This window comes from Sinocyclocheilus grahami, unplaced genomic scaffold (assembly GCF_001515645.1).
Source record: "Sinocyclocheilus grahami isolate Dianchi unplaced genomic scaffold, SAMN03320097.WGS_v1.1 scaffold1166.1, whole genome shotgun sequence".
Lineage (NCBI taxonomy): Eukaryota > Metazoa > Chordata > Actinopteri > Cypriniformes > Cyprinidae > Sinocyclocheilus > Sinocyclocheilus grahami.
The window spans coordinates 86,096-112,513 of NW_015506345.1; the positions used below are offsets into that span (position 1 = coordinate 86,096).

A 26,418-nucleotide genomic window follows, 5' to 3' on the forward strand; every position below is an offset into this window, starting at 1 on the left:
TTTAAAAGTAATGCATTACAATATTGCGTTACGCCATAAAAAAGTAACTAATTACGGTACTTAGTTACTTTTTATAGAAAGTAATGCGTTACGTTACTTTTGCGTTACTTTTAAAATCTGGACAGGGCTTGCTTGTTTGTTTTTAAAATAAAAAAGTTCTGTTTTTGGCAAATATAAAAGCCTTTTCACACCAAAATTGAAGTGAATAAGCCTCAGGCTGAAGGGAAAGTACATTTACGTCCATACAGTAGAATGCAGAAGAAGAAATTTCAACACACTTCAGCAATAAAAAAAAGTCACACAGATGTTTGTCTAGAGTAATTTTTGCTTATTAGTACGATTGAACTGGATCATCAAAGGTCAGAAGCAAAGACATTGGTTAATAGGATGGGATTAAATACATAAAGGATATTTGTGTTGTTTAACATTTAATTATTGCAGGTTTGCATCATATTCTGAGTTGCATTATTTTTATTCATTTTGAGGAATACTGAATCTGTTTTTTTTTGTGAGTGAGATGAATTAATGCATATTCATATTTATTTTAGAACTCCAGAAGCATCCTCTGATTTCACTCAATATCAGGACAGGTGAGCTGTCAATCAATAAATTGGAAAAAAAAGTAACTTGCGTTACTTATTTGAAAAAGTAACTCAGATATTCTCTTGTAAATTAAAAAGTAATACGTTACTTTACTAGTTACTTGAAAAAAGTAATCTGATTACGTAACTCGCGTTACTTGTAATGCGTTACCCCCAACACTGTTTGTAACACATTAACCTCAAAACCTTTTCAGCTTTCTCTGTGCAAATTGTATGGTGTAGCGATATGATGACAGCACCCAAAATACTATCAAACACTCCAACGCAGCTCCATTCTTCGCGAAAGATGGATAAAAAGGCGCACAGCAAACAAAAACCTCGAAAAATGATATGCGACCCGCCAAATGCTGGCCAAATCACAGAGATGCCGATTCGCACGGGACTAATATCACAGGACCTCTGTGTTTGGCGAAATATGGTAGGTCTTTTGCGGGGGACTTTTTACTTTACAAATTACAGACATGGCCGATTCGCACGGGATTAAGATCACAGACAACCGCAATTATTGGGTGATTCTTAGACTATGGCCACTTTTATGTTCTTTGGTCATATTTATAAAAATACATATAATTTTGGACAAATTCCTCTTTCTTAGTCAAACTAACAATAAAACCACCTTAACATCTTTTTACTACCTTTCTATTATGATTTTTTCATACTTTTCAACCTCCTTATAGGTGTCAAAATCACTGTTTTCTCCTTGTCGCACACCCAGACTTTTAAACTTCAATAATGAAAATACAGTTTAAAAATATGACTTATCTGGTAACTATTAATGTACCTGAATTATAATCAGTTAAAACACACTAAAAACAGGAGTGGTTATGTTTAACGACTTTGTGAATTGAGTTTAATGAGTGTGATGAGTTTAAGAATTGTTCTAATAAATATCTCTACATTCACGTTAATTCATTGTCATTTCCATCACCACACACATTTTTAAGAAATATTTAAAAAGTTCTCATCACACATTAAAAATGTATCCACAATTTATGAGATTATGCTCTACTTAATATAAAAATTCAAGGTATTTATTTTCTAATAAGCTCTTACCCAAACCAATATTACATTTCATAGTGTGACAGGTGTACAGTTCAGCATTTGGTCCTTAGGGGAGTTCATTTATCTCATTGACAAATGTGCAAAAACTGGTAAAACTAGTTACAAAAAGGATCTTAGACAATTCTTGAGTGGCATAAGTTATTCTATTTTTAAATAACAGCTGTATATTGAGATGTGGTGGAAATGACATTCGTTCATTGCAGGTTGGAAAAAATGTAAAATACTAACAATTCCTCTTGTAATCTAAGTTGAACAAGTTTTTTTTATTCAACTTCACAAGGATAAAAGTGCACCTAGTTGAAGAAACGCCCTATTACAAATGTCAGGTCACCAGGTAATACTAATCCCGTGCGAACAGGGCTTTAGGCAGCACTTGATAATTACAGACAGCTGTGTTGGAGCAGGGCTGGGACTGAAGTCTGCAGGTTGGTGTAGAGCTCCGGGAACAGGGTTGGGCACGGCTGATTTAGTTAATGCCTAACTTCCACAGGAAAGCGCTTGGAATGTTGCTTTCACTTTTAACTACCGCTGAAACTGCGTCGCTAGCAGAAGAACAGAACGCTTTCATAAAGCAGAATCTGTATTAATTTTCTGAGGGGATAATTGCGAAAATGAAGCTTCTCTGTAAGGCGCTTGCAGGAATCTTGTTTTTACTCGACCACGGTAAGACATTTATTTGTTGCAATCACTCTCCCGAACCCGAATTCTTTGACCGTGGGTAGCCTATATCTGTAGTGCAAGCTGGCAACAGCGCCTAGCAGAGTCACATAATGTGTGTAACGCTAATGATGAAAAAAAGGAACCTACGCAGCTGAAATGCAGTCTAGATCAGTTTCAACGGCTTTGCAAGTAATCATGCCAATATAAAAACGTAACATGTCAGTAAATGCTGATACACTTTACATAAATGTATCAAAGCCTAAATATATTATTTACATGGGAAAATATAGGACTTAAAAATATTTTGTAGAAAATGGCACCGTATTATCTGAGCATCATATTTTTTATGAATCCAGGAATGTTTCTCTACTCAAAAAACCTCATGATATGTAGACAAAACATTCTCATAGCAGTATTGTAGCAGTGTTGTATTGTTTGGTTTATATTTTTTCTTCAGTTGCATCTGGTGTTGGATCAGATGAACTGCCGGTGCCTGTGATGGAGGGAGAGGCAGTCATTTTTCACACTGGTGTTGAAACAAACCAACAAGAAGATATAAAGTGGTATTTCAGCAGCACTCGCATCGCTCAAATCAATGGAGATCTCACTAAGATCTGTACAGATGTTCAGTGTAATTCAGGTACTGAGATATTCAGAGACAGACTGCAGCTGGACAATCAGACTGGATCTCTGACCATCAGAGACATCAGAACCACAGACTCTGGACTTTATGTACTGAAGATCATCGGTAGAAGCAGCAGCAGCAGTGAAAAAACCTTCACTGTTATTGTCAATAGTGAGTCATTCATATTTTTGTTTCTCCGTAAAAAGGTGTAGCTGAGTTCAGATGGAGATGACAGCATCTAATCATCTCTGACCAGCTGATAATTATGTTTAAATAAAGTAAAGAAGGGCTTGTTGCTTTCATCTTCAGTTCTTTCATGTTGTGGAGTTTGCTATTAATTCCAGCAGAAAGAGCATCCAGCAGCTGTTGGTTTGTGCTTCAGGTGTTCCTGCTGCTGAGCGAGATGAAGTGAAGAGAAACGAGGGAGAATCTGTCACTTTAGATTCTGGTGAAATAAGAAAACCAAATGATGTGATGACGTGGTTTTTTAATGACACTCCCATCGCTCAAATTACTGGTGATCCCAATAAAAGCTGTACAGATGTTCAGTGTAAAGATGGTGATGAGAGATTCAGAGACAGACTGAGGCTGGATCATCAGACTGGATCTCTGACCATCACAGACACCAGAACCACAGACTCTGGACTTTATAAACTGCAGATCATCATCGGCAACAGCAGCAGTTTCAGTATCACCAGAGTGAAGAGATTCAATGTTACTGTCTTTGGTGAGTATAATTCAGTCATTCAGTGCATTTTCTTTGAGGAATTCAAACAAAACTTCAATAAGTCAACTCGGTAAGTGTTTGGTTTGTGGGCTGTTTAATAAAAAACACACTGACTCAAAAACACATTGACTAATGTTACGCAATAAAAATTATACTGACTCTAATGGTATAGTGTATAATCTTACGAAAGCTTTTTATTTCACATAAATACTGATCTTTGGATCCTTCTATTCATCAAAGAATCCTGAAAAAAATTACTCAACTGTTTTAAATATTGATAATAATAATTGATCAGCATATTATAATGATTTCTGCAGCATGTGACACTGAAGACTGGAGTAATGATGCTGGAAATTCAGCTTTGCTCTCAGCAATCATTTTAAAATATATTCAAATAGAAAGCAGTTATTTTAAATAGTAAAAATATTTCACAACATTACTGATTTTGCTGTACTTTGAATCAAATAAATGCAGGCTTGGTGAGCAGAAGAGAATTATTTATAAAACATTAAAAATCTTACTGTTCAAAAACTGTTGCCTGGTAGGCTATATAGATTACAGAAATGTTATATAATATTTCTGTCCCCCCTCGCTTCTGAAATGATGGCTACGCCCCTGAATGTTAGTAACATGCCAAATATGATATCAATCATCACAGTGATGTGATGTTTTAACTACTGTTGCTAAAAACAACAGATGGCACCATTCATCAGTTAAATCAATGCCATACAATTTTTGACCAAAAGTAGAAATCTGTAATAGTCAAAAGTATTGTTAAATACTGGATGGATTTCCATTCCCTCTATAGTAACAATGACTGTCTGTCTTTATCTGTTTCAGATTCAGGGTTGTCTTCTGCTGCTATAGCAGGAATAGTTGTTGTTTTTGTTCTGCTTGCAGCTGCAGCTGTAACTGCTGGTTTGATTTACTGTCGCCGCATGAGATATAGAAGAGCACCACAGCATGTAAGTCATGGTGCAGTCAAAAAATGGTCACAACTCCCAAATAAACTAAATGGGGAATTTAAAAAAATAAAATAAAACGCAGTTCAAAATTTTCTGAGAGCAAGTTTCTTAAAAGAAAATGTCAATATAACAGTTCAAACATTTTAGATGTGGTATTAAAATCACAGTACTTCAAATTTGTATTGCTGTAATACACAGCTTGATGCAGTTTTAGACAGTTTTAAATATTTAGGGAAAGTTAACATTTTTTTGTTGTTTGTGTAACTGACACATCTGTTACTTTTACCATTTATGAATCTGTGTTATTTTTTTATTTTATTTATTTTTTACAGGAGAATGATGCTAAGAAAGACATTGCCTTGAGGGACACAGGACATGAATCAGACTTAAATCAGTCTCAGACTGAAGCGGCCTAAAAAAAAACTATGTATAATAATTTATAATTGATACTTTCATTTAAAGGGACACTAAAGAGAATTCGGGGCGGGGGGGCAACTGGAGAGAAGAGGATCTGCTGAAACTGTCTTCAGAGTAATTGTGTCATGAGTCCAGGTTTTCAATTAAAATTTAAAAACTGATTTGTTTAATGAATTCAAACATTTAGACTTACACAATGAGCAATAATGTAAGAAACTAAACAACACATCACTATGAATAGCATATGCATTTTTCAAAGCTGCTGACAGGAATGAGAAATTATTTCTTATCTTTTGCACAAAGACATAACGCTAATCCGTTATGACATAAGTTGTTTTGTCTTGCCTCTTCACATCCTCTTACAACTAAGACAATGATTGCATTTTCCACAATTGCCTCACCAAGAAGAGCATTATACGAAAAGTTCACTCCTCACACAGTCTTATAGTGGAGGACACAAGTGCTCGTCATAGTCTACACTACTGCTAGTTTACATGTTTCTACTGTTTTAACTGAAATGATGTTACTAATGTGTATGGCTTAGCTACTAACACTAACCCAGGCTGGACCAACTCTGAATAGCATTGCTTTTTTATAGGTCCACCTTTAAAGATGCCTGGAAGTTCACAAGTCGATGAAACACTTTGCTGAGAGTATTTATGATCTTCAGTGCCTGTAACTGGATGCTGTATTAAAACATGTTAATCTGGCGATTGGTAATGTGATGTTTGCCCCTTGTTCCTTTTTTTTGTCTGGAACTCATTTTAAATGTATTAATATCCTCAATAGAGATTTATCATTAGGTGTATTTACATCTGGTAAATATTTCTTAGCCATGTATGCATTTTTTTTTTCATCATAAATAAGAACTGGACACAGATTGGTTTCACAATGCTAAAGGTGGTAAGCTGTTATTATTGTGTTCCTTGCAATATGGCCAGAATATTTTTAGACATTTTCTTTTCTGTTCTCCTCAACCATCAGCCAAAGGGGAAAAAAAGTGCCTTGAATAAACACTATTTTAAAAACTATTTTTTTTTAAAACAAGGAACGAGCTTGACAGATCTTTGTAGGTGATACATATTATTAAAAACAAATTATTCATTCTTAATGGCTGGAATCTGTGTCTGTAAAATCGTTTTGCGTGTGTTATCAGAAATGATCGTGAATGCTCTCATTGAATCGTTGAGTTAAAAATTATTTCAACAGTGATGCGTACCTAACTAGTCTTCTATCACGCTGCAATCCATCACGCTCCCTAAGGTGGCAAAACTCTGGACTCTTGGTAGTACCTAGGATAGCAAAGTCCACTAAAGGAGGTAGAGCTTTTCGCATTTGGCTCCCAAACTCTGGAATAGCCTTCCTGATAACGTTTGGGGTTCAGACACACTCTCTCTGTTTAAATCAAGATTAAAGACACATCTCTTTGGCCAAGCATTCAAATAATGCATCTCATAATCTTTTACTGCAGTTATATCTGATCAAATGCACATTATTATTCTTTAGTTTGGGTTAAACAAATACATTTTGCTTGGTTGGAACAGCAGCTACGCTAATTATGTTTCTATTTGTTTCTCTGTTTTTTGCCGTAACTAGGATTTACACAAGCTTCAGTCTGGATCCAGAACACCTGAGAAGAGATGATGCAAGCCCTCAGAGGACCCTAAACTTTCACCAACAGTTACAGCGATTGCTTCTACAGTAAAACTGATAATGTGGTAGACACCACTCAAAAAAGACATTTGAAAAAATGTCTTACACTCTTTAACGAAGGCGCCATATTAAAGTATGAGTTTAGGAACATTAACTGTAGGCTATACCTATTTTTGGTGAAATAGCCTATGATAACTGTGGTCGGACAGAATTAATAACACTAATAGTAAACAAATACGACATTTAAGATTTATTCTGTGTGAATATAAAACTGACTGCTGGGGGAAACGAAGCTTTTCGAAACGTTGTATCAACTGAATCAATGGCTTTGCAAATTGATTCACAATTGCGAAGCACTCGAAACTTCACACGCTGGTGACGCCTACTGGCCAGAATGGTGTAAATGCAGTGAAAACTCAGATTAAACGTGCATAAAACACCTTTACAAACCAATTGCAAACGTTTCATTGAAAATGCAATCTATTAAATAGCCGCGCTTTTCTTTCTTCATTTTTGCTGTTTTTGACCAAAGAAACGCACAATAAATGTATTGGAATCTCCAACTTTATATGGACATTGAATTTATTTTCCAATCCGTTCAAGAAACAAGGGCGTAAAAAACAATTATTTAAAAATAATACAAACTCACACCTCTACACAGTTTTTTGGGGACATTATTATATCTGTTTTCTTTGTGCACAAAATGTATTCTCATAGCTTCAACATTACAGTTGAAAAACTGATGTCACATGGACTAGTTTAACGATGTCCTTACTACCTTTCTGGGCCTTGAACGTGGTAGTTGCGTTGATGTCTATTCAGGGTCAGAAAGCTCTTGGATTTATTCTTGGATTAAACATAATTTACTATTATTGTAGGGAAAAACATGTGATTATAACTGATGGTGCTTCAGATAACATTAAGCCTAAAACGTATAATGTATCATTTGTTGTGAATTCTTCCCTTTAAGTTTAAGACTTGCGATCTGCGTGATGTTTCAGTATTGACTTGCGTAAATAACGTAGTGCAGTGTTCACAGCATGTACGGTCTTAGCGTAACTGCCTATTCACTAAGTTACTTCAGCACGGCAGTCACACGTTGTTCATGTTTACAACTGTATTACATGTAAGGGTAACATTTTCATGGTGATAATACCTTTCAACGACCATTATTACTAACATCTGTATTAATGATACGGTCTCATTTCTATAAATAACTTATATTTCATTGTTTGTAATCTTACTATGCAGATTGTTATTCTCACAGAGATATTGCTGATATATTTCTCAGTTTATATCAGTGCACTTTTCAAAGTTGTTTATTATAGAGTTTGTGATATGTTGAGTCATTGGTTATATTTGAACAATGAATATTTATATCTGTTGTTTTATTTATTTCAGAAACTACCTCAAATACACTAACATGTGTATAAGGTCAAATCTTGTACAATAAACTGTCAAACTCAATATGATGACTCGACTCCCTGACAAGAGTTCTGCAGCGGTCAATAATTATTAACCAGCATTCAGTGGGGCAGTCCCCAACATCATTATTTATCGCACTAACATGTGTATATGGTCAAATCTTGTGCAGTAAACGGTCAAACTCAATATGATGACTCGACTCCCTGACAAGAGTTCTGCAGCGGTCAATAATTATTAACCAGCATTCAGTGGGGCAGTCCCCAACATCATTATTTATCAGTGATAAAATATTATTAAATTACTGTATGGATACATCTTATAAAACGTTTTCTATGTACTAATAATTAGGGCTAATTAAATTTTTTCTGCAAAATGAAAATAGACTGGCAAAATTTACAACACCGAGGTGCAAACAATATACACAAATTTAGTGAATCTAGCATTTGCTTAAACTATACTTTTTTGTCAGTCCCTACTAAAGGTAATAATGATGACAGTTGAGTTTATAAACCACCCACGTCTGTTCACTGACCGCCTGATGCTGCAAACTTCAATCAGCAAACTTCAAACACACTAACTGACTGCAACAACTTGCAACATCTTACCTTTTGTCGTGTTTTTGGTTCACACAATGCTGAATCACTTCTGTCTTCCTTCTGTCTCTGGACTGCGTTAATGGTAACCACAGATGTGTTAAAACAAGAAAGTGTTCAATATTTGCGTCTTAAAAAGATCAATACTTCTACAGAATAATTGCTTGCACTCCTGACCGGTTTTTCTACATGTCTTGCAGATGCAGAAGATCCCAATGACTGCAGCTACAATCAACAGAAAACCAGAGGCAGCAGCTGAGATCCGCACTATGTTAAATAAAGGTAGGCCTTTGTCTGAAATGGACAAAATGAGCCAATAGTGTGAGTGAATCTGTCCATCAAAAACGATCAAACTTCAACACTGTATAACAGAGTAAATCTATATTAATATCACCATACCTGCACATGTGTGACAGAGTTGACTGATGTCCAGATGTTTCATCTGGTTGCTGATGGGATTGTTGAGCACACAGCTGTAGGTGTTTTTCTCCTGATATTCCACCTCCAGAGGTAGAGAGAGACTGATGCTGAGATCAGACACACTGATGCTGGACAATAAACCTTTGTACCAGGAGAGAGTCGCATGACTCACATTCACCACTGAACACACCAATGAACAATTCTGCTGTGATGAAGATGATGATGAACAGTTGGAAGAGTTACTGCTGATGACAGGAACAGGCAGACGAGCTGGGAAACATCAGACACTAAAGAGAAATATGGATACATATAATGCACAATATTATTTTTGGTATAGTGTGTTGTAATCTGTGTCTCATCACTCCAAAGTTTGAGTCCCAATAGTCTTTGGCTTTGTCAAGCCCTGGCAAATTCTAGACAAGCTTTTTTTGTGCGTGGACTTAAGCAGTGGCTTCCTTCGTGGACAACATTATGGTACATTGTATGGTGTCATGGTTTCACACTCATCCCAGTTTGACTTTGCAAACCAAATTTGACTTTTGCGACAGAATTCAAACTTATTAGCAGTGCTTTGCTCAATTTCTTAACATATTTTGTGCAAAGAAATTATTTTCTTTCCCAGCTCTCTTGACATTTCTTTTTCACGTATAGTGCCATTTTGTCAGCATTATATGGGAGTGGATTTTCTCTTTTAAATACCACCCTTAATTGTCAGTTATTCTGTGACCACGTGTGTAATGTTTGATTAGACCCATCTGTTGGCGAATTCCTGTTAATTACAGTTTTATTTTATGTTTTTTTCCCTAACACATTCATTGGGGTGTACTAAATTTTGCACCCTGATTTTATATTATTTTGCTAGAATAGTTCCAATTTTGCCTTTGGTACTGACTAATCTAATTTAAAACCAATAAACCAGATTTGCACAAATATTTCATTGTATTGGATCCCATACAAAGTATTAAAGGGGTCATATGATGCTGCTAAAAATAATATTATTTGGTGTAATGAAATGTGTTCATGTGGTTTAAGGTTAAAAAAACACATTATTTTCCACATACTGTACATTATTGTTTCTCCTCTATGCCCCGCACGAAACACATGGTGGGCTTGAGTGAGGAATGGCCGGCGGGCTTGAGAACGATGCGGCCGGCGGGTTTGCGGCAACCACATGTGACGACCCCGTGCTGGACTCCGCTTCGTCCACGGTGAAAGCCGATCCGGCGATCCACAGCGCAAAGTTGATGTATTTCCTCAGTGACCAGCACGGATCAGCTCTAGGCTAAATGAAGCGGATATCGTCCTCTTTTGGAAGACCAAACAAAGTAGTTTCGCTTTAACAACGAAACACAGCGTCTTCACGACATGGGTGCAAATTGGCTTTCGAAACACTACAGAGGTGCAGAATTGCGTAAGCGTTTAAGAGGAACGTTAGAGTAAATTATGTCATATTTTGTTTTGTACCCTTTTAATCATGAATAGTATAATTTATTTAACATATTTTTATTTTCAACGTTCAATGTTTTCACTACTCGCTGCAAATAGATTTACATCTCCATTTCCTTGCCTGCCTCATAATCTTAGTCTCAGACATCATAGGCCCTGTCCCAAATGGCACCCTAAACACTTGCAGTCTTCCTACGAGTTTGCACTTTCATGACGTAATGCCGCTTTGACTGTTGGATCTGCTGCAAAGCTTGCACCAGTCAGCAAAAGCAAAGACTTTAGGTCAGGGATGGACAAGTAAATGAGCCAATTGCTGATTGATAAAGTCATTGCCTCACTGCAGCTTCTGTTAGAAACATGAAATGACAAATGGGATGCCCTAAAGTCTTGTGGACTTAACGGACACACATACACAGCGTCCCTTGTAAGTCAACAAGACAGTAAGTGCATATGAAGTGTGCCATTTGAGACAGGGCCACAGTCTCAGATGTCATGCCTACAAACCTTTAGCTATGCAGGTATGGCACACAAAATTGGAAATGCTTTCAAAAATCGTCATCTGATTGGTTGATTTCTACAGGATTTCCCAGAGATGTGCGCCGTCGTGTTTAATGTTTATCAGGATTAACTAAATGCTGGATTCTCGGAAGTATTTGAATTATGTGAAGATCACGGTACAGACTTTTTAAAATACATCCAATAGTTTTACATACTTAAACTGTTATTGTAGAGACATTGATGTTACATTTTCACGCCCCTAAACAGAAAGAACTGTGATTGCTTGCTTTACATGTCAGTCAGACAGCCTCTGCGTGCTCCTTGGCCAGTGAAAGCTGCTATGGAGTCCAGACCTTCTCACTATAATCAGTGATGCTATTTTTGTGACACAACGCATTCCCAACAATAAACTGGACATTTCATATTCTATTTAAGCTTTAAATGTGTTTTTTTGTTCATTGCTAATTTTCGTCTAGATCCATGCTTTCAGTTCTTTCGTGTTTCATGCAGCAGATGTTTATTTGTAATTCAGATGTTCCTGGTGCAGAGATGGATAAAACAAAGACTAAGTCAGTGAAAAAGGGAGAAACTGCTACTTTTGATCCTGGTGTCATAAACAACCCAAATGATCTGATGAAATGGTATTTTAATGATATTCTCATTGCTGAAATCACTGGAGATCAGAGTAAGATCTGTACAGATGATCAGTGTAAAGAGAGATTCAGAGACAGATTGAAGCTGGATCATCAGACTGGATCTCTGACCATCACAAACACCAGAACCACAGACTCTGGACTTTATCATCTTGAGATCATCACCAACAGCAGCAGCATCCGCCGTCAGTACAGCATCAGAATTATCAGTGAAAAGAGCCATAGTGAGAATGTCACGAGTGAGTATAATTCAGCAACCCGTTCTCATCAATCTGCGTATAAATAACACGACTTTACACTTTCTAACTGCGTGTAATGCATACGCCAAATGCCAATTTTGCGTGCATATGATACGCCAATCCTTCACATTAACTTCAGTGGAGAGCAGATGCGTCCAAATACCACGCGTCATCTTCAGCGACAGTGACGTCACCAGCGGCTCAGTTCGTCCAGTTCACCTGATGCGCGTACACCTTCAAACAGGTAAGGGCAACGATCTTTTTTTTGTAATGAGATCATGTGGTTAACGGTATTATTTTAATTATTTCAGTGTTTTTGCATCACGTTACATGTGGTCATGTGTTAAAATGGCAGCGTATGCCTTCAAATTATGGAACAGTGGGCTGCTCAGTTAGCACAGCTGCTAGCCTACCATTGACATTAGCCTAAGCTAACTTCTACTGTATATAGACCTGTTGCAGTTTGAAATAAATAAATAAATAAAACCGTTTTTAATCATGTTGTGACATGGGTCTTCAGATTTTAGACATGGCTGATGACAGCACAATAAATCAACCAACCTGGTATCGCGTGATAATCATGATCAAAGTCCACACATTTACCATATTTTTACCATAGTAGCCTAACTGTTGCTCGACCATGTCATGTGTAGCCAATGCACAGTAACTACAACATATTTACCATGCTTCTCCCACCGTAACCGTAGTTTTACTGTGGTATTTGTAGTTACTAACCAACAGCAGCAGCATCCGCCGTCAGTACAGCATCAGAATTATCAGTGAAAAGAGCCATAGTGAGAATGTCACGAGTGAGTATAATTCAGCAACCCGTTCTCATCAATCTGCGTATAAATAACACGACTTTACACTTTCTAACTGCGTGTAATGCATACGCCAAATGCCAATTTTGCGTGCATATGATACGCCAATCCTTCACATTAACTTCAGTGGAGAGCAGATGCGTCCAAATACCACGCGTCATCTTCAGCGACAGTGACGTCACCAGCGGCTCAGTTCGTCCAGTTCACCTGATGCGCGTACACCTTCAAACAGGTAAGGGCAACGATCTTTTTTTTGTAATGAGATCATGTGGTTAACGGTATTATTTTAATTATTTCAGTGTTTTTGCATCACGTTACATGTGGTCATGTGTTAAAATGGCAGCGTATGCCTTCAAATTATGGAACAGTGGGCTGCTCAGTTAGCACAGCTGCTAGCCTACCATTGACTATGTGATCTGACATAACTGCAAGACAGAAACAAATATTGAATTAAAACATTGAACTGAATTAACTGTAAAAACACAGTTACTGTGGTAAAACCATGGTAAGTGTTGTGGTTATTGTGCGTTAGTAACTACAAATACCACAGTAAAACTATGGTTACTGAGGTAAACTCATAGTAAATGTTGTGGTTATTATGCTTTAGTAACTACAAATACCACAGTAAAACTACGATTACTGTGGTAAAGTTAAGCCCATAGTAAGTGTTGTGATTATTATGCTTTAGTAATACCACTGTAAAACTATGATTACTGAGGTAACGTTAAGCCCATAGTAAATGTTGTGGTTATTATGCTTTAGTAACTACAAATACCACAGTAAAACTACGATTACTGTGGTAAAGTTAAGCCCATAGTAAGTGTTGTGATTATTATGCTTTAGTAATACCACAGTAAAACTATGATTACTGAGGTAACGTTAAACCCATAGTAAATGTTGTGGTTATTATGCTTTAGTAACTACAAATACCACAGTAAAACTACGATTACTGTGGTAAAGTTAAGCCCATAGTAAGTGTTGTGATTATTATGCTTTAGTAATACCACAGTAAAACTATGATTACTGAGGTAACGTTAAACCCATAGTAAATGTTGTGGTTATTATGCTTTAGTAACTACAAATACCACAGTAAAACTACGATTACTGTGGTAAAGTTAAGCCCATAGTAAGTGTTGTGATTATTATGCTTTAGTAATACCACAGTAAAACTATGATTACTGAGGTAACGTTAAACCCATAGTAAATGTTGTGGTTATTATGCTTTAGTAACTACAAATACCACAGTAAAACTACGATTACTGTGGTAAAGTTAAGCCCATAGTAAGTGTTGTGATTATTATGCTTTAGTAATACCACAGTAAAACTATGATTACTGAGGTAACGTTAAACCCATAGTAAATGTTGTGGTTATTATGCTTTAGTAACTACAAATACCACAGTAAAACTACGATTACTGTGGTAAAGTTAAGCCCATAGTAAGTGTTGTGATTATTATGCTTTAGTAATACCACAGTAAAACTATGATTACTGAGGTAACGTTAAACCCATAGTAAATGTTGTGGTTATTATGCTTTAGTAACTACAAATACCACAGTAAAACTACGATTACTGTGGTAAAGTTAAGCCCATAGTAAGTGTTGTGATTATTATGCTTTAGTAATACCACAGTAAAACTATGATTACTGAGGTAACGTTAAACCCATAGTAAATGTTGTGGTTATTATGCTTTAGTAACTACAAATAACTAAAAATAAAAGAATGACAATGTTACCTCTTGTCTGATTCAAGTGTTTGAATACAACTCAAATGAAAAATCATTATTCAATTCCAGTGACTCCACAAATTAAATAACTTTCACTCACAATAGTGAATATTAAATTCAACCTAGTTGAATTCAGGTGTGTTTAATTAGGGTTGGTGCTAAACTCTGCAGGACAGCGGCCCTCCAGGACCGAGTTTGGGCACCCCTGGTTTAAATTTACAAAATGAATCAGTATGTCGCAGCCTGAATTCATAACCTTAGTTCAACTGAATCAATTTCCCCATTTTCTGTCGGCTCAATCTCAGCCTCTGTGAAATTACAACAGTTAGCCAACATACACATTGTTTGAACAAAATTATTGCTTGGGACAATTTATTAGTCGCTGAATATTGGTAGCTAGTGTCTCTACTAAATTCTACGCCCTTGGAGAAATCTCAATTGTTTTCACTTCATTTTTGTATTTGCTGCAGCAAGTAATCACACACACCTACACGACGTGTTGATGTGTTTTAGCTGATGTTATTCAAAACCCACCAGATGGCGTCACTCAGTACAATAAATAAAAATGATGCCAGTAGAAAGGTGTAAATATGAGTCAAAACTGTCTTACTGATCTGCACCTGCAGGACAAAACTGTGTGTTAAAAGAATATTTAAAAGGTATTCTGTGTTTAATTTAGTTTGTTTTTATTATTGTTAGGCCTATATGTTTGAATATGCAATATTCAATATATTTATTTAACCAGGAGTAGACAGTGATAGAGGCAGAACACGGTCAAGGGTGAGACCAATTTTAATAAAGTTATACATTTCCATGCGATTAGCTAAAAAATAGAACATTTACATGAGTTTCTGATGCTATGATAACCACACAATTAAACTAAAACAGAGCAACAACATTTCAGACATGAAGAGAGAGTATGTGCAAAAAAAACAGATGAAATCTTAATGTAAACAAAACAGAAATAGACGGAAACATCCTGGCAGAGATTAGATGTGAACTAAAACGTATGAGTCAGGGGTCCGTATGAGCTCTAAAATATATTTGATCATTGCTGATTATTTCTGCCGGTATTTCCATAAACAGGCTCCTTTGATTTCTGTAAGGAAACACAAACTCAATCAGGAACCTGCTAATGAGACATTTGAAAACATTTGAAAAAAAAATTATAATATAATAGAATTTTGCTTCAAATTCACTCAGAATGAATATTAACTTGAGTCCAACCTTTATAAGTCCTTATTAAATTTTCTGCAAAACAATTTATTATAATTTATAAGATTTGAACACTTGAATTGATTGTATTGTTTAATGATGGCTGGCGTTTACTTGATGTGACAATTTTTATCTGTAGGACAGCCTATATTTTCTAGTGGTAACCTTAACAATAAATAATTGTAAGCCTATAAACACCACAAAAAAAAATAAGGCTGCAGAGCCAATGGCTGTAGCTGGACTAGGTTATAAGCTCCACCCATTACGTCCAGAGAAGAGGTGCTGGACGCCATTTAGCTCTGCAGTGAGCACCTCTTGCTAGTCCTAAAAGTTATTAAAAATGTAACACCGTGTTCTATTTTTATTGCAGAGTACAACTGCAAATGTGAACGATATTGTAAACGAGCGTGTATCCATTTATCGTTTTCCCCGTTCCACTGCGTTACTTTCCCATTGTTTTCCTATTGTTTTTGGTTTAGTTTATGCTAAGCGCACATGTGGTGTTGCCATGTCCACTTATTATAAGCATCTTTGGGAGTCTTATTTTCTTACAATACTAAGCTGGAGTGTGTACGTGGGTACGGCCGATCATTCACACCTGAACATCGCTTAGACACTAAAAACAACTCCTTGTTAAATATAAAGCGGACGAGCGCACAATTCTCATCTAACATTAGTCTCCCCGACCACGGCACACACAGAAGTGTACTGTTTTAACCCGCGACGGAGATAAACTTACTTTCTTCCGGGAAACACGAAGGGTGGTGGAAAACAGAAAGTAAAAAGATGCCATGAATGTTAAAGGTGAGTGAGGCTGACGTACTGTGATATAAAGCTACAAAGTCAATTACGACATGAAATAATTCATCTTGATGTTGTTAATGCCTCTGTATTTTGTATATGGGACATTTAGATCAGTAGATAAACTGGTTACTACCAAAGTATTTTTTAGACAGGATTTGCGTTTGTAATCCTTGAAATTGAAGTTGCATTCACTATATCAATGTCCATTATTTTCCATGTCATCTGTGAAGAATGTCACTGATATTAAGAAATAAACAAAACAAAACATGTATTTATGACTTACCAATCAAATGCCACCAACACAAACAGAACAAAACAAACACGTGAAACATTTTCTTTAGTTGTGAAAAGTCTGATCTAAAACACTTGAGCTGTTCAACTTCTGTGTGAATCCTCCCACGGAAGCACTTGACCCTCCTATAGTGGGTGGAATGAACAAGCTCTTTGCGAATGATATATGGTTATAAATAAATGCCTGACAGGCTCTTTTTAAGACTATATAATAGTAAACATTCTTTGTTCTATCATTTAACACTGAACATTTTCAAAAGAAAATATTTTAAAGAATGTTGGCAACCAAACTTGCTGATAGCCATTGACTTCCACCTTTTTTTAATATATATTTTTTTTACTATGGGAGTCAATGGGGAACAGCAACTACTGGGTTTCTAACATTCTTCAAAAAAAAAAAATAATAAAAAAATATATATATATTTGTGTGTTAAATTATAAGAAGAAAGAAGTTCATGCAGGTTTGGAGGTTTTGGAGCATTTTTTGTATGCACTTTAATAGAGTCTGCCATCTCACACTGTGGGACTAGCAGCTCATCGTCTGAGTCAGACTGAAATCTGTGGTCAGTTTTCTTTAGAAATGTGGTTTGATCTGTTGGATGGAGGTGAAGAGTTTGTTCCTGTTCTGCTTTTTATAAATCTCACAGTTGATGCCCTCACAAAACATGTCGTAAAAATGTTTTTAAATCCTTCATAAACCAGTCACTCATCGGAGACACAGGACTAGTTTAACTGTTTTTGTTGGATTCAGTATTTTATTTTACTGTAACTAACAATCTAGACTTACCTATCATGTGTCTTTGATGACATTCACAGACTGACAGCTAAACAAAACACTGAGTAATAATACAGCAGATGTTTTCCTGGCTGCTATTAGCAATTCATGACAGAAAGGCAATGTTGGTCAGTGCATTCAAATCCAAAAGCAGCATTCATAAATAAGTTGAAATAAAAACATAAATGCTTAGAATGACTTTTATTATAAATTAATTATAATAAATTATAAATTAATGAATTACTTGATATGCACACAAATGCTTGGTCCAAACAGAGCTGGCTGTCATTTCTTCTTCTGAATCAGTTGTGTCATTTTTAAATTAAGTGCTTCCTTTCAGTTTCAGGTCATATCTTCCTGTTCTTTGTCTTTACTGCTGCAGTTGGCACGTCAGATACTGCAACAAGTAGGTGAACAGAATGTTTTTTTTTTTTTTTCATTTTTAAAAAATATATTAAAAATAATAACAAAAAAGATATAGTTTATTTTTATATATATTTTCTCTCTCTCTCTCTCTCTCTCTCTCTATATATATATATATATATTAGCCATGACATTAATAAAGAAAGATGCTAATTGACCCTTTGCAAAGACCTGCCCCACTTCGTTGCTGTTGCTATGTCCAACAAGCCATGATGGTGAAAAATACATCACGGAACAAAGAGGAAACTGGCAGCACACTGACAGACAAGACAGAGCAGGTTACTTTAGGCATGAAACAAAGTCTCAGCTTTCAAATGTTGTCTTTTTTTTTTAAAGAAATTTGAACAATAAATACCATTTTGTGGCTCCACTCACTATCACTATTAGGAATATATATTCCCTCCAGAAGTCTGAGATCTACTAATGAGTGTACCATCACAGAGAGGCACAAAATCACATTCCAGAACATTCTTGTTCACCGTTCCTGGCTGGTGGAATGGTCTTCCCACCCCTATCTGGAATGCTGATTCCCTGACCATTCTCAAGCGACAGCTGAAAACTCATCTCTTTTGTCACCATCTAACTTCATCCTAAAAAAAACACCTTTTCTTCTCTTTACTTAATCCCCAGTCTAGCTTGTACTAATTTGAACAATGCCTGAAACTTGGTATTATGAGCACTTCCTGTGTCTATTTACCTCTTTAAGATGAATCGTTTGATGTAGGCTACTCCCCAATTGTAAATTGCTTTGGATAAAAGTGTCTGCTAAATGAATAAATCTAAATGTAAATATATTTAATGTGGTGTGAAAGATCGCTGTAACGCCTCAATTGCGGAAAGATGGCAATATACACAATTTTCCAAGTTCAGGTCCACTAACATTAATCTACTGTCTGGTTTGTTTGACAAAAATGGCAGATTCTGCATTATGATTGGTCAGATCGCCTGTCAATCAAACTCCCAGCGAAGTGTCAATTGCAGTCAGAGTGTGCAGTTACAAAATCTACCAGCAGGGGCAAATGGGACAAGACTGTAGTAACTGATGTTCTTTTTTCCCCTCTGACCAAAAAATGCCTGGGCCGATTTTTTGTCCCAGTCCAGCCCTGGGTAAAATAACTAATTTAACACCTTAATCTCAGTGACAAGTGAACTTAATTATTCTCTCCTCTCATGTTTTCCCATCTAAATACGTAACGTTAGCTAAGCACGTTGTAGATTTGATTAGCCAAGAGTATAGCTGCCAGAGCCCCCAATAGTAAAGCGTCAGGCCAATATTTTCAGAGATTATAGATTATTATAACTCCAGTGAAGCAAGGTGAGTAACGCACATCAGATCACTAGCCATTTGGCGGGTTATGATTTATAAATTATGACCGTATGCACACTCAAGTCTATTCGCAGCACCCAACAGCTGTAGTTTGCCATTCAAAGTTTTCTAAAATACAACAATTTGGGACCGATGTCTGTACATTCTGACTTCACCCTAGTCTACAAGACTGTGTATTGTGCATTCTAATAACAAGTTTGTTTTGTACTATCTTTAAGACCCGTGCAATGACAATTGCAAAACGTATTACTTCAATAGTAAGGATTGATATTCAGGACTTGTCAGTCAGTACCACTGCAGCCTTGCAGAGACTTTGCTTTGAAGACCTTTTAATGAACTAACTTCCACATTTCAATATGCCCCTGATTTATAAGGGGTGTTTTTATTTGTGACTACTCCCAACAGCCTAGAATTCTATCAGTAGAACTTCACATTTTTCTTTTCTGTTTGCAGGAAGAAGATTTGGTGTTGATGGCGGACGCAACATCTTCAAGGCAAAACCTTAGACGTGATGCAACATCATCCCATGTTGCAATCACCCTCAGGAGGTACACAAGCAAAAGCTAAATTGCACATTTTCAATTATCAATTCCTATTTTACAAAATTTGCCCTGCATACATTTTTGTCTTTAATGTGTAGGCACTTGAAGCCCAGTGCCCAATATATGCACTGGAACATTTCCAGTGTCAGAAGTAGAACTGCCATGCCAGCTTTTCTTGGAGAAAGGTAATGGTAACAGTGACTCATATTGAAGCTTAAAAAACACATAAAAGGTCAAATCTCATGGTGACCTACCTAACTATGTTCATTACATTAGTTCAAAACAGTACATTGCAAAGGTCATAAAAAGATCATACGAAATGTAGATACACATATATATACACACACAAAGTTGTTTGGAAACAATAAGTTTTCTGCTTATCAAAGCTGCATTCATTTGATCAAATATACAGTAAAAACAGTATTATTGTGAAATATTATTACTATAACTGTTTTCTATTTGAATACATGTTAAAAATGTAATTTATTCCTGTGATCAAAGCTGAATTTTCAGCATCATTACTCCAGTCTTCAGTGTCACGTCCTTCAGAAATCATTCAAATATGCTGATTTGCTGCTCAAAAAACATTACTGTCAATGTTGAAAAAAGTTTTTTGGGGATTCTTTGATGGATATAAATTGATCTGAAGTAAAATATTGTTTATAACAGTATACATGTCTTTACTGTCACTTTTGATCAATTTAATGCATCCTTGCTGAATAAAAGTATTAATTTATTTATTTATTTCCAAAATAAATCTTACTGACCCCACATTTTTAAACAGTAGTGTACATTATTACAAAGTATTTCTATTTCAGATAAATGCTGTTCGTTTGAACTTTCTGTTCATCAAAGAATCCTGAAAAAACATCGATAATAATAATGTTTGTTGAGCAAAAAAATAAGTATATTGTGACACTTAATACTTTTATATACATGTATATAATTGTATTTTTTTACAGTGAGGAGGATGTGATTGGTCATGCAGCAGCACAGATAAACACCACAAAGACATCTGAAATCTGTCACAAGATAACACGTCTAAAATTGTGGAAACGTCCAAAAACAGGAAGTCCTGGCAATCCCTTGAAAATCACCTTCCTTGGAGAGCCTGTAGAAACGGCCAAAAACAGGAAGTCCTGGCAATCCCTTGAAAATCTCCTTCCTTGGAGAGCCTGTAAAAATAAATAAATACAATTATATGTATATAAAGCTAAAAACAATAAAGCAAAAATGTTCAGCATCATTACTCCAGTTCTAAGTGTCCCTTTTAGATGTTTTTTGAGCTTGTATATATATATGTAGGTGTTTTGTAGCTTTAATAGGCGCGTTTCCATTACCCTTCAATTTGCGCAAATTGAAATTGCGAATTGAAAATACGCCTAATGGAAACGCGTCAATTTCGCAAAAACGCCCATATATCGCAAACAATTTTTTACGCTCGCATGAGGTGGTTTTTCAGGCAATGCGAAAAAGGAATAATTCGCAAAACTGCAATGTAAACGGCTTTTTCGCATTTACAGGTCAATTGGCGCATGTAAAAAGTCATATTATCATTCTTCAATGTACTATAACCTCCAAGAAACACATCATAAGTGGCCGCGCTCCAGTATGAGGGGCTTTCCCTACCATTAATGCTTAGACAATTTACAGTGCACTCGTCTGCGGTGCAGTCTGGCTCTGATACGATCACTGAAACTAAGTAGGGCCACTCAGTGCTTGTGTTTATGTTTTTATACAGTCTATGGTGTTCAGCGGCACGCCTGAATTTTTGGGCACGGCTGATTTAGTTAATGCCTAACTTCCACAGGAAAGCGCTTGGAATGTTGCTTTCACTTTTAACTACCGCTGAAACTGCGTCGCTAGCAGAAGAACAGAACGCTTTCATAAAGCAGAATCTGTATTCATTTTCTGAGGGGAAAATTGCGAAAATGAAGCTTCTCTGTAAGGCGCTTGCAGGAATCTTGTTTCTACTCGACCACGGTAAGACATTTATTTGTTGCAATCACTCTCCCGAACCCGAATTCTTTGACCGTGGGTAGCCTATATCTGTAGTGCAAGCTGGCAACAGCGCCTAGCAGAGTCACATAATGTGTGTAACGCTAATGATGAAAAAAAAGGAACCTACGCAGCTGAAATGCAGTCTAGATCAGTTTCAACGGCTTTGCAAGTAATCATGCCAATATAAAAACGTAACATGTCAGTAAATGTTGATACACTTTACATACACGTATCAAAGCCTAAATATATTATTTACATGGGAAAATATAGGACTTAAAAATATTTTGTAGAAAATGGCACCGTATTATCTGAACATCATATTTTTTATGAATCCAGGAATGTTTCTCTACTCAAAAAACCTCATGATATGTAGACAAAACATTCTCATAGCAGTATTGTAGCAGTGTTGTATTGTTTGGTTTATATTTTTTCTTCAGTTGCATCTGGTGTTGGATCAGATGAACTGCCGGTGCCTGTGATGGAGGGAGATGCAGTCATTTTTCACACTGGTGTTGAAACAAACCAACAAGAAGATATAAAGTGGTATTTCAGCAGCACTCGCATCGCTCAAATCAATGGAGCTCTCAGTTGTATCTGTACAGATGTTCAGTGTAATTCAGGTACTGAGATATTCAGAGACAGACTGAAGCTGGACAATCAGACTGGATCTCTGACCATCAGAGACATCAGAACCACAGACTCTGGACTTTATGTACTGAAGATCATCGGTAGAAGCAGCAGCAGCAGTGAAAAAACCTTCACTGTTATTGTCAATAGTGAGTCATTCATATTTTTGTTTCTCCGTAAAAAGGTGTAGCTGAGTTCAGATGGAGATGACAGCATCTAATCATCTCTGACCAGCTGATAATTATGTTTAAATAAAGTAAAGAAGGGCTTGTTGCTTTCATCTTCAGTTCTTTCATGTTGTGGAGTTTGCTATTAATTCCAGCAGAAAGAGCATCCAGCAGCTGTTGGTTTGTGCTTCAGGTGTTCCTGCTGCTGAGCGAGATGAAGTGAAGAGAAACGAGGGAGAATCTGTCACTTTAGATTCTGGTGAAATAAGAAAACCAAATGATGTGATGACGTGGTTTTTTAATGACACTCCCATCGCTCAAATTACTGGTGATCCCAATAAAAGCTGTACAGATGTTCAGTGTAAAGATGGTGATGAGAGATTCAGAGACAGACTGAAGCTGGAGCATCAGACTGGATCTCTGACCATCACAAACATCACAATCACAGACTCTGGAGATTATAAACTGCAGATCATCATCGGCAACAGCAGCAGTTTCAGAATCACCAGAGTGAAGAGATTCAATGTTACTGTCTTTGGTGAGTATAATTCAGTCGTTCAGTGCATTTTCTTTGAGGAATTCAAACAAAACACACTGACTCAAAAACACATTGACTAATGTTACGCAGGTGCGTAGATTACGCGGGGGACGTTAATAAAAATTATACTGACTCTAATGGTATAGTGTATAATCTTACGAAAGCTTTTTATTTCACATAAATACTGATCTTTGGATCCTTCTATTCATCAAAGAATCCTGAAAAAAATTACTCAACTGTTTTAAATATTGATAATAATAATTGATCAGCATATTATAATGATTTCTGCAGCATGTGACACTGAAGACTGGAGTAATGATGCTGGAAATTCAGCTTTGCTCTCAGCAATCATTTTAAAATATATTCAAATAGAAAGCAGTTATTTTAAATAGTAAAAATATTTCACAACATTACTGATTTTGCTGTACTTTGAATCAAATAAATGCAGGCTTGGTGAGCAGAAGAGAATTATTTATAAAACATTAAAAATCTTACTGTTCAAAAACTGTTGCCTGGTAGGCTATATAGATTACAGAAATGTTATATAATATTTCTGTCCCCCCTCGCTTCTGAAATGATGGCTACGCCCCTGAATGTTAGTAACATGCCAAATATGATATCAATCATCACAGTGATGTGATGTTTTAACTACTGTTGCTAAAAACAACAGATGGCACCATTCATCAGTTAAATCAATGCCATACAATTTTTGACCAAAAGTAGAAATCTGTAATAGTCAAAAGTATTGTTAAATACTGGATGGATTTCCATTCCCTCTATAGTAACAATGACTGTCTGTCTTTATCTGTTTCAGATTCAGGGTTGTCTTCTGCTGCTATAGCAGGAATAGTTGTTGTTGTTGTTCTGCTTGCAGCTGCAGCTGGAACTGCTAGTTTGATTTACTGTCGCCGCATGAGATATAGAAGAGCACCACAGCATGTAAGTCATGGTGCAGTCAAAAAATGGTCACAACTCCCAAATAAACTAAATGGGGAATTTAAAAAAATAAAATAAAACGCAGTTCAAAATTTTCTGAGAGCAAGTTTCTTAAAAGAAAATGTCAATATAACAGTTCAAACATTTTAGATGTGGTATTAAAATCACAGTACTTCAAATTTGTATTGCTGTAATACACAGCTTGATGCAGTTTTAGACAGTTTTAAATATTTAGGGAAAGTTAACATTTTTTTGTTGTTTGTGTAACTGACACATCTGTTACTTTTACCATTTATGAATCTGTGTTATTTTTTTATTTTATTTATTTTTTACAGGAGAATGATGCTAAGAAAGACATTGCCTTGAGGGACACAGGACATGAATCAGACTTAAATCAGTCTCAGACTGAAGCGGCCTAAAAAAAAACTATGTATAATAATTTATAATTGATACTTTCATTTAAAGGGACACTAAAGAGAATTCGGGGGGGGGGGCAACTGGAGAGAAGAGGATCTGCTGAAACTGTCTTCAGAGTAATTGTGTCATGAGTCCAGGTTTTCAATTTAAATTTAAAAACTGATTTGTTAGATTTTTTTTTTAATGAATTCAAACATTTAGACTTACACAATGAGCAATAATGTAAGAAACCAAACAACACATCACTATGAATAGATCAGCAAATGCTTTGTTCTTCAGCATATGCATTTTTCAAAGCTGCTGAAGTGTTCTAGACAGGAATAATGAGCAATTATTTCTTTCTTATCTTTTGCACAAAGACATGACATAACGCTAATCCGTTATGACATAAGTGGTTTTGTCTTGCCTCTTCACATCCTCTTACAACTAAGACAATGATTGCATTTTCCCAATTGCCTCACCAAGAAGAGCATTATACGAAAAGTTCACTCCTCACACAGTCTTATAGTGGAGGACACAAGTGCTCTTCATAGTGCACTACTGCTATACATGTTTCTACTGTTTTGACTGAAATTATGTTACTAATGTGTATGGCTTAGCTACTAACACTGGACCAACTCTGAATAGCATTGCTTTTTTATAGGTCCACCTTTAAAGATGCCTGGAAGTTCACTGATTTATTTTGAAGTCGATGAAACACTTTGCTGAGAGTATTTATGATCTTCAGTGCCTGTAACTGAATGCTGTGTTAAAACATGTTTCTCTGGCGATTGGTAATGTGATGTTTGTCCCTTGTTCCTTTTTTTTGTTTGTTTTGTCTGGAGCTCATTTTAAATGTATTAATATCCTCATTACTTCTGTAGTAAAACTGATAATGTGGTAGACACCACTCAAAAAAGACATTTGAAAAAATGTCTTGCACTCTTTAATGAAGGCGCCATATTAAAGTATGAGTTTAGGAACATTAACTGTAGGCTATAACTCTTTTTTGGTGAAATAGCCTATGATAACTGTGGTCGGACAGAATTAATAACACTAATAGTAAACAAATACGACATTTAAGATTTATTCTGTGTGAATATATAACTTACTGATGGGGGAAACGAAGCTTTTCGATACTCAGACTAAACGTGCATAAAAACACCTTTACAAACCAATTGCAAACGTTTAATTGAAAATGCAATCTATTAAATAGCCGCGCTTTTCTTTCTTAATTTTTGCTGTTTTTGACCAAAGAAACGCACAATAAATGTATTGGAATCCTGATATTCCACCTCCAGAGGTAGAGAGAGACTGATGCTGAGATCAGACACACTGATGCTGGACAATAAACTGTTTCCTTTGTACCAGGAGAGAGTCACATGACCCACATTCACCACTGAACACACCAATGAACAATTTTGCTGTGATGATGATGATGAACAGTGTGAAGAGTTACTGCTGATGACACGAACAGGCAGACGAGCTGGTAAACATCTAGATAAAGAGAATATGGACAACAATAAAGAGAAATATGGATACATATAATGCACAATATTATTTTTTGTATAGTGTGTTGTAATCTATGTCTCATCACTCCAAAGTTTTGAGTCCCAATAGTCTTTGGCAAATTCTAGACAAGCTTTTTTTGTGCGTGGACTTAAGCAGTGGCTTCCTTCGTGGACAACATTATGGTACGTTGTATGGTGTCATGGTTTCACACTCATCCCAGTTTGACTTTGCAAACCAAATTTGACTTTTGTGACAGAATTCAAACTTATTAGCACAGCTTTGCTCAATTTCTTAAAATTTTTTGTGCAAAGAAATTTTCTTTCCGAGCTCTCTTG

General features: G+C 36.1%; 1 protein-coding gene and 1 long non-coding RNA gene across 2 annotated transcripts; both read left to right on the plus strand.

Annotated features, from left to right (window-relative positions):
• Positions 1 to 2,147: 2,147 nt before the first annotated feature.
• On the plus strand, positions 2,148 to 5,138 carry LOC107567533 (uncharacterized). The gene is made up of 5 exons (XM_016253225.1): positions 2,148 to 2,327; positions 2,782 to 3,120; positions 3,332 to 3,676; positions 4,517 to 4,641; positions 4,974 to 5,138. The coding sequence occupies exons 1-5, from the start codon at positions 2,276 to 2,278 to the stop codon at positions 5,055 to 5,057; spliced, it is 945 nt and encodes a 314-aa protein (XP_016108711.1). The 5' UTR covers positions 2,148 to 2,275; the 3' UTR covers positions 5,058 to 5,138.
• A 14,699-nt stretch (positions 5,139 to 19,837) lies between these two features.
• Positions 19,838 to 20,958, plus strand: LOC107567539 (uncharacterized). The gene is made up of 3 exons (XR_001606658.1): positions 19,838 to 19,912; positions 20,005 to 20,091; positions 20,869 to 20,958. It is a non-coding gene; the product is annotated as an uncharacterized lncRNA (long non-coding RNA).
• The last annotated feature ends 5,460 nt before the right edge of the window (positions 20,959 to 26,418 follow it).